The 9710-nt window shown below is 34.3% G+C and overlaps 1 protein-coding gene across 1 annotated transcript; it reads left to right on the top strand.

Moving 5' to 3' along the window:
* Positions 1 to 1125: 1125 nt before the first annotated feature.
* FGB (fibrinogen beta chain) lies at positions 1126 to 9132 on the top strand. Its single transcript, XM_019733251.2, has 9 exons — positions 1126 to 1281; positions 1504 to 1524; positions 3947 to 4138; positions 4632 to 4815; positions 5777 to 6004; positions 6552 to 6665; positions 7027 to 7152; positions 7355 to 7640; positions 8463 to 9132. Exons 1-9 carry the CDS (start codon positions 1207 to 1209, stop codon positions 8692 to 8694), a joined length of 1458 nt encoding a protein of 485 aa, XP_019588810.1. The 5' UTR covers positions 1126 to 1206; the 3' UTR covers positions 8695 to 9132.
* The last annotated feature ends 578 nt before the right edge of the window (positions 9133 to 9710 follow it).

Below are 9710 nucleotides of genomic sequence, written 5' to 3'. Positions count from 1 at the left end.
GGGTCAATTCCTGGTACTAGCACTTACTACCTGTTTGCCTTGGGTTGTTTACTTAACCTCATTTAGCCTTAGTTTCACCATCTGTATGAAACGATGGTTTCAGGAATTAAATCAGACAAATGATTATCAGAGCTGGGCCTCTCAGGCATGTATCAAGGCAGGCTAGTGAACTATTCATTGTATAATTTTTATCGAATGCTTACTACATCTATCTTACTCACCAGTCAATCCCTGTCCCCTGGCACATGACCTGTCACATAGGAAACCCTCGAGAACTATTTGTAGAATGAATGTTAAGTCTTTGCTCATATGGAACGTACATTCCAGTAGTTTCCTTCCATCTTCCTAATGATGATGGCAAGAATACCAGTCAGAGTAGAAAAAAAGTGGGAGTGTAAAGCAGTTTTCATTGTAACGTTGTACAAGAAACTATAATATGCTAGACGAAACTTTAAAAAATAACAAACATCTGGAAATTAAATAATGGTTCTATTGCTAGTTGATAAAATGTTGAGTGTTTGAAAATGAGGTAATAATATGATAATGTGACGTCCAAAGAAAAAGATTGTTTTAGTTTTCTTAACATAGTCTTTTTATTTTATTTTTATTGAGGTATTTTCATTTTTATTGAGGTAAAATTGATATATAATAGTGGTTTAAAATCAGCAAGAATCTGTCATCATTAAAATAAAACCATGCTTAGATTATTAAAATAAAGCTGATTGCCTCAAGAACAGAAGCATTTATGGTATACCTTCAGTGAGCTCAAAATGTTAGTGGATGACTTGAGTGTAGCTTCAATTTTTTGTGCTTGAATTAAAAATAGTTTTTTCCTCTCACATTCTTTGTGAACCTGGGCAGCATCCACATTAATTTACAGGAAATGTGCTACACACCTCTTTTAGGAATTTCCTAATTTCCCATCACATTGTTCAATTAAATGAATTAAAGAACTTTGGTGTTTCTAAATTCGGCCAACAGAGAATAGCTGTATGACAAGTAAATAAGTCCTGCTGGGAAGATGTTGCTTAAGGGATAAAATGATCCAGCCAGCAAGTGAGCCAAAAAATTAAATATTAACCAAGGAAGGTAACCATTTCTAAAGTCATACCTAACAGAGGATTCAGGTATATATAGGATTGAAGATCTCTCAGTTAAGTCCATGAGCAAAGGACATCTTTTTGGAACTTCCAAAAAATTTAAATCATGAAACATCTATTACTGCTACTATTGTGTGTTTTTATAGTTCAGTCCCAAGATCTCAGTGACTACGAAAATGAGGTGACTTTTAAAAAATTTTTATACGATCACTAATACTATTAATATAAAATAGAATCAAAGTCGTATGTGAATATTTTAATGAAATGAACATTGAGTTTAGTTCTGAAATGGAATTGTTAATCTCAGGGACCCACTTTTTTTTAAAGAATGTTACATAGAATTGCTTATATAAAAACAAATAATAATTTCTTGTTTTCTGGTTTATCACTTTTATTTTCCCAGGATGAAGATGTTGTATCTAAGGTAAGATGCATTTTTCTGGCTTGTTATCCCAAGTACTGTCATTTTCAATTAGTTCTAGCAATATGTTATTACAGTTATAAGGACAAAAGTCTGAAAATTTTATAGACTATAAAATAATGAAAGAACAGTATTTTAAAAGAAGAAAAACTGTGACAGCTAGGTGTCTCTTTGGTGAAGGAGTTTCATAGATAGGTCCTGAAATTACTGGTTATGTATGAATGAGAATTATAAACTAAATAAATCTAAAAGCGGAATAGATCAAGTGCAGTGATAGAAAATGAAATATTTTTTTCAAATGAGACAATTTAAATCATAGGTAGCATTTATTATTATTATTAATAATTATGAAACACATAGCCCCGTTTAATTTATTCATTTACAGAACAGTTTTTCCTCAAGTACTATCTTTGCTGATTTATTACTATTGGTTTGAAGATATCAAAAATACAGAAATTCATTTAGGGAAATGAATATGTAAAGAATTTTAATTTTAGTATCAAATGAATCATGATCAAATTTCTTGTATATGATATAGTATCATCAGACTAGAAATAAAAATCTACAATATGTTTAAATGAAGTGATTCATTTTGAATCAATTGTTGAATTTGAAGGGAACCTAAGTGATTTTATTATCAAACTATGCATATAAAAAATTGTTGTCTGGTTAATTGAATTAGGTATATAAAAATGTCAAGAATGTGTAAAGATAAATGTTTGCAAAATACTTGACTGAGCACTTTTACATTCCTGCTCACAAATGAACCCCTACAAAGACAGTTTACTAGTTTAGGCTTCAAAATACATTTTCCAGTTTTAGTTATTTCAATAAGTGGTCTTCATAAACCTAAATACCCAAATAATTTCAAAATATCTTTTTCATTTTTTCTCTCATAAAGCTAGACAATCAATGCCACCTCTCTAATAGCACTCTGAAATAAAAAGAAAATATTTTTCTTCTGTAATAATTTGATTTGTACTACACAGATGAATTACATTTTATAAAATTCCTTTTAGAACAGACCAGCTATGGCTGTGACCATATCTTCGAAATGAAATGTGTGTATTTCCCCCAAATCTTCACACATTATTATTTTTATGGCAAGCACACATAACAGATACTATAGTTTAAGTTCAGAAGTTAAGCCGGGGAATCAGGTACCACCAACCTGTCTGGGTTTAAAGCCCAGCACCCTCCCACTAAATATTAAATATTATAACTTAATAAATGACAGTAAAATTCCAAATAGAGTCATTGGATGACTTGTAGGCTCACAAAATACTATAGCTGAAAAGCTTATTCTCTGCTTCAAATCAAGTCATTTGTTAATTTGTCATTAATCCCCAAAGGGTGTAATTACTGACAAAGACCATATGACAACATAGTTAATTCAAGCCATCCCTTTTATAATGCACTGCATATTTTCCACTTCATTATCTTTTAGTGTAATATCATTTGTTAGCAGACAATTTTAATCACAATGCACATACCTTGAGAATTATTTTAAGTATGAGGAAATCATGGCATTTGATAAAGAAATCACGTAGGAAGTTTCATAAGAATGGTTTAAACATACGTTTGTTGACAGAAGATAAGAATAAGATTGGGATTAGTAGTGGAAAAACTGCTTAAACTATATATCTATTATGTGTGATTGAAATAAAAATAATAATGAAAACTTACTATGTGCCAGGTACTCTTCTGAGGGTGTCATATGCAGTAAATCATTTAATCCTTACAAACATCTTATACAGCCGATACTGTTATTATCCGTGCTTTATAGATAAGAAAACAGGCACAGATAAAGTATCTTGCCCAAGATCTTGTAGCTAGTGAGTGGCAGGGTCAAGCCAAGCCGTCTGGGTCCAGAGTGCCTTGTTCATTTTCAAACATGTTAGAGTCAAGGGGTGTCTTATTACAAATAAATCCTAAGTAAATTTCACTTGCAATAAATTGGTATTGCCTTGGATGCTATTAGACAGGAGTTAGGCAAATTAATTGATTTATAAAAACTGAAAATGGGGAAATAATTAACAATAATTATAGGAATTTAGTAATCCAAGTAGCTCGAGAATATTTATTTGTCCTGACAGTACAGATTTCTTACTATTTTGTGTATCCCTATGTATAGGTTTCAGGAATCTGAGGTCATTAATATTCCTAATCCGAAGCAGTTTTATTTTACAGCCTCTTTTTAAAAACTACGTGAGGTACAATAGCTTTTTGTGCAGTTTTTCTTTCTACTGTTACTGAAGAGACCTAAGTAACCTGTTGATTTACCATCAACAGCTAGCCAGTCGATGGACCTTAAGCAAATCATCAGTCATGTGATAACTTAAATTATAAAATGAGGGTGTTGGAATAGTTACATCTCAAATCTTCTATAACACTCTACATTTTATTTCTCTCTGGTTCTCTAAAGACCACTTTGGATGCCCGTGGTCATCGACCCTTTGACAAGAAGAGGGAAGAGGCTCCCATCCTGAGACCTGCCCCACCTCCCGTCAGTGGAGGTGGCTATCGGGCTCGTCCTGCCAAAGTAGCTGCCAACCAGAGGAAAGTGGAAAGAAAAGCCCCGGATGCTGGGGGCTGTCTTCATGCTGACCCAGACCTGGTGAGTGCCTCCATGTTTCATTAAGTTGTGGGTCTCCCATGCAGAGAAAGCCTCTATTCATCATGGCTTCCTAAAGTTGCCTTGACCCATGTTGCCATTGAGGTTATTTGGTTTGTTTATTTGGGAAATAAATAAAAAACATATACTTATTGGGCCTTTGGTTAGGGATTCCTTTGTAGTATGCTTTGATCTGGACTCAAGATTGCAAATGAGGACACATGAGGCTGTTGTCTTTACCTTCGTATTTCACCTACTTCATTTGTTCAGGTGGTAAACTTTTCATAGCCTAATTACATTTATTCTGTGGCAAGGAGTGTTTTTCATCTTAATGGAAATATGAAGACTCTAGAATTTCTGGTCTTACATAAAGAAAATCAAAAGGCAAGCTTTTATGTTGGCTAACAATATCATTGAATTTTCACTGTCTGCTATTTTCACAAATATCCATAACTCCAATTCTTCATCTAATGGCTGCTGTTTTATTTGTTTGCAGGGAGTGTTATGTCCTACAGGGTGTCAGTTGCAAGAGACTTTGGTAAATCATGAAAGACCAGTCAAAAAGAATATCGAAGAGTTAAATAGTAATGTGGACTCTGTTTCCAGGATCTCTTCTACCACCTTTCAGGAAATGACTATGTTAAAAGACATGTGGCAAAAGAGGGAGAAGCAAGTACGAGGTAGATGTCCTTGTGTTTTCTGTTTGATTCTGTTATACAATCTCCCAGGACTGTTCGACGCCATGGAAATGCACGACTATAAAAAGATTAACATTTCTAGATTAGCCTAAATAGCATTCACACTCTTTCAGTATTAAGGGCCTGAGACCCCCTAAGGTCTTCACTTAGGCACCTTCATGTGCAACTTGTCAGATACGCACAATCAACTCTTATTGCCCATCTGGCACCAGTAAGGATGATTTTCTATGAAAATTTTTGTTAAGTTCTTATTTTTCTTCTGTAAGAAACTTGTAACTCAGAAGACAATAGTCACATAGTGAAAATCTAGCATTTATAGGTTTAACATTTGAGGTTTTGAATATAACAGGGAAATCCACAATGTGCTCAATTATATTGCAAATAATGACACCTAACCTTTGAAACCTGAGATCTGAATTGAGTGCTATTTGGCTCTGTGGTTAGGAATCAGCTAGTGAGTGAGTCTGGTATAGGCTTCTGAGAGAGTAGCATACTCTAATTTAAACATTTTTTTTCAAAGGAATAATGATAACTCTGTTGTAAATTTTAAGGCTCTGCTATACTTACGTGAGATGGATAAATAAATTAAGTGTATCCACTCCATAAGATGTTGAACTTCTGAAATGGAAGTTCTAAATACTACTTTCTCCTCTTTTCTTCACCAAATAAATAAATAACCTATTGTATTTATTATTAGGCATAATTTTTAGCTTATACCTAAGGTAAATTACTAATATAGTAGCTAGATTCATGTTAATTTGTATATGCCATGTGCCAAATAATTTTCCCTAAGTAAAACTGCATATCATAACTGCCTGATGGTAGCTCAGTGTCCACTAGTTTATTCTCAGAAATTCAAAATCACACTCGTGTGTTTGAATATATTTAGTTTTTTTGTATTGGGAGAAAATGCTAACCATTTCTACATAATTCCATTTTCCAGATAATGAAAATGTAGTAGATGACTACACCTCAGAGCTGGAAAGTCACCAATTATATATAGATGAGACTGTGAACAGTAATATCCCAACTAATCTTCGTGTACTTCGTTCAATCCTGGAAAACTTAAGAAGCAAAATACAAAAATTGGAATCTGATGTCTCAGCTCAGATGGACTACTGCCGCACCCCATGCACTGTCACTTGCAATATTCCTGTGGTTTCTGGCAAAGGTAACTGTTAAACATATTTCTGAAGGGTTCTACAAGAACCCACACTCTCTAAAAAAACAGAGAACTAGAAAAAGTCCAGTGGATTTCCCCCCCCACAGATCCTAATGACATTATAGCACATCATGAAGATGTCTTTAGTATGCTGTGTTCTGACGTAGCCTAATGTATTTACTTGTTTTTGATGAGCAGGGTATAGTGTAATGATGGTGGTAGCTCCATGTATGTAATGTATACCCTTGCTTGAATCGATGGCAGAACAATGAATATATGTAGAAGTTTCTTCATCCCATGGGTTCTGGCAGTTTATGGATATCCCAGTGCACAAAAGATGGACAAGGGCTTTTTCATTCTCTTGGCAGATAGAACTCAAAACTGAATTTGATTTTCAGTAAAAGGAAGATTCAATTTCTATAAAATATTTGCAAACGTCTAAAATAAAACATTCCTTAGTAACCTATGTAATCAGTTATCTTATAAAATTGATGACAATAGACCAAGTAATTGTGTTGTAGTTCCCTGAATGTATCATATTATTTTGTGGTTTCAGAATGTGAGGAAATTGTTAGAAATGGAGGCGAAACATCTGAAATGTATCTCATTCAGCCTCTCAGCTCTGTCGAACCATATAGAGTATACTGTGATATGAACACAGAAGGTGGAGGTAAGTATTTAATACATAACTCTTGACCTGTTTTTCTGTAATTATTTTGATACCATAAAATGCCCAGAAATAAAACCTAGCTTTAGCATAACTAACAATGATCCATTTGATTTGGAAGTCAATCTGATATTTTGAAAGTTATAAAATATCTAAAATTCACAGTTTAGGGTAAGAGAAAGCACTTGAAGTTTCCCAAGATCTTTAGTTTTCCTCTCATATTTATTTCCTTATTATAGGTATTTTGGCCCACTAAATATAGGTGGGCATAAAATAAATTAAATAGAAGAAGAGGTCAGACATTTTCCTCGAAGTGACATTTTTATTGGTTAATATGTACTGTTTTTCTTTCTTTCAACTAAAGGATGGACAGTAATTCAGAACCGTCAAGATGGTAGTGTTGACTTTGGCAGGAAATGGAATCCATATAAAAAAGGATTTGGAAATATTGCAACCAATGAGAATGAGAAAAAATACTGTGGCCTACTAGGTAAAAACTAAGAGTACAAAATATAATCATTCTATTTAAAATGTATTTTTTTCCATTTTAGAAAACATAGTGTCAGGGGTCTGTTTTTAAGAGTTTAAAGGGTTACGAAAAGAGTGTGAAAGCTCACTATAAGAGAAGAAAGGCAGTTTTTAGTTTTTGAAGGTTTTATTATTAGTGAGATTTTATTTTATTTTTCCTTTAGGTGAGTATTGGCTTGGAAATGACAAAATTAGTCAGCTTACCAAGATGGGAGCCACAGAACTTTTGGTTGAGATGGAGGATTGGAAAGGGGATAAGGTGAAGGCACGCTATGGAGGATTCACTGTACAGAAGGAGGACGACAAATACCAGGTCTCTTTGAAAGACTATAAGGGAACAGCTGGCAATGCCCTCATGGAAGGAGCTTCTCAGCTGGTGGGAGAAAACCGGACCATGACCATTCACAACGGCATGTTCTTCAGCACGTACGACAGAGACAATGATGGCTGGTATGTGCTGTGTTCTTCCCTCCTGCTGTAAAAGCCACCACTAATGTTATTACTTGGGATCCTGAATGATAGCTAACATTGTTAATTTCTTGGGTAGTTTCTGGGTGTCAGCCACTATTCTAAAGCATTTCAACTGTAAGGTTGCTGTTATTTTTCTTATTTTACAGATGAAGTTTAGACAGAGAGTAAGCAACTTACTCAAAGTCATACAATTATAAAAGGTAGAACTGGAATTAGTGCACTCTTACCTTCTGAGTATGAGTGTTTAAATTTCTATAGCTCTATATTCTGATGTGTATATTAAAACCTTCATTTTGTTTTTCAAGATTCTCTAATACTAAGGGATCTGAAAGCTATCATTTCAGTACAAAGTAACAAATAAAGGGGAATGTGCTACCTACCATGTTTCCTGAAAATAAGACCTAGCCGGACAATCAGCTTTAATGAGTCTCTTGGAGCAAAAATTAATATAAGATCTGGTCTTATTTTACTATAATATAAGACCGGGTTTTTATAATATAATGTAATGTAATGTAATGTAATGTAAAATAATGTAATACACCGGATCTTATATTAATTTTTGCTCCAAAAGACGCATTAGAGCTGATTGTCCAGCTAGGTCTTATTTTCGGGGAAATACGGTAGGCCTTGTTCTCTCCCTTTCTTGCTGTAGGGCAGAGAAGACCTTTGGTGGATTAGTGTGACTTTTCTTACAAAACCAGAGGGAAGGAGTCCCACACACTGCACATCTCTGTGGGTATTTTGCATAGAATTAACTTGACAGCACTGCAGCTCTAATAACCCCAAAACATTTCCTTTCAGGGTTAATTCAGATCCCAGCAAACAATGTTCTAAAGAGGATGGTGGTGGATGGTGGTATAATAGATGTCACGCAGCCAATCCAAATGGCAGATACTACTGGAATGGACATTACAGCTGGGACATGGCAAAACACGGCACAGATGATGGAGTGGTATGGATGAACTGGAAGGGGTCCTGGTATTCAATGAAGAAGATGTCTATGAAGATCAGGCCCTACTTCCCACAGCAATAGTCCCCAAAACATAGATTTTTATTCTTCTGTGTATAACAACTTTTTGTATATTATGTCATTGGAATTTTCTTTCATACATTACATCCCTCTAAAACTATCAAAAGGTTGTGCGTGTGACTTTTTGGAAAAAGTATTTAGGATAAGTAACATTAAAATTAGCACACCATTTTCTCTTATATTCTTCATTTATATTGCTCACCAAGAAGTACTAAAAGGATAATTGTGGACAGTCAGTGTTCCTAATTTAAATTCCAATTGATTGTGAAAAGTTTCAAATTAGGAAGATGAATTTTCTATCCCTGTTGTAGAAAAGCTGTGAGGCAAACTAAAAGCTTATGTTTAAAAGTCCACTTTAAAAAAATTATTTATTTATGTAAGCTCTGTCACAGAAAACTTTCGAAAAGATTTGTCAATTAAACCAATCTCTGTTGCAATAAATTAATGTTTTCTTATTTTGTAATCCACATGGCCAACGAGTTAGGCTCTGAAATTGTAAGAGAAGCATTCACAACCTCAAGTAGCTAACAAATTGGCACAGACATATGAAGATTCAAAATCTTACTCGGCACCATAGAAAAACCATTACTCTGTCACTTATCCAGACTTTGGGATCAGAGATCCTAAGAGGACGGTCAGGATCAAGTCTTCACCGTTTCATTTTTTTGGGGGAAATAATGAGGTAGGAAGCAGCGGTTGCCTGTTGCCCCTGGAAATTAGTCCTACTGGCCTCAGGTTTTTGTTTTTTACATACCAGGTTTCCCCAAAAATAAGACTCAGCTGGACAATCAGCTCTAATGCATCTTTTGGAACAAAAATATTAAGACCCAGTATTATATTATATTATATTATATTATATTATATTATATTATATTTATTATATCATATAAGACACGGTCTTATAGTAAAATAAGACCGGGTCTTATCTTAATTTTTGCTCCAAAAGACACATCAGAGCTGATGGTCTGGCTAGGTCTTATTTTTGGGGAAACACGGTAGTTACACCAGAGCTAAAGTAG

This window comes from Rhinolophus sinicus, linkage group LG07, assembly GCF_036562045.2.
Source record: "Rhinolophus sinicus isolate RSC01 linkage group LG07, ASM3656204v1, whole genome shotgun sequence".
Lineage (NCBI taxonomy): Eukaryota > Metazoa > Chordata > Mammalia > Chiroptera > Rhinolophidae > Rhinolophus > Rhinolophus sinicus.
The sequence above is the reverse complement of the archived record's forward strand: the minus strand, read 5'-3'. Positions and strand labels throughout refer to the sequence as shown.

Coding starts and splice junctions, on each gene's coding strand:
- FGB (XM_019733251.2), top strand. CDS start 1,207: ATGAAACATCTATTACTGCTACTATTGTGTGTTTTTATAGTTCAGTCC. Junction 6,005..6,551: donor TCCTGTGGTTTCTGGCAAAG/GTAACTGTTAAA, acceptor TTGTGGTTTCAG/AATGTGAGGAAATTGTTAGA. Junction 7,641..8,462: donor GACAGAGACAATGATGGCTG/GTATGTGCTGTG, acceptor ATTTCCTTTCAG/GGTTAATTCAGATCCCAGCA.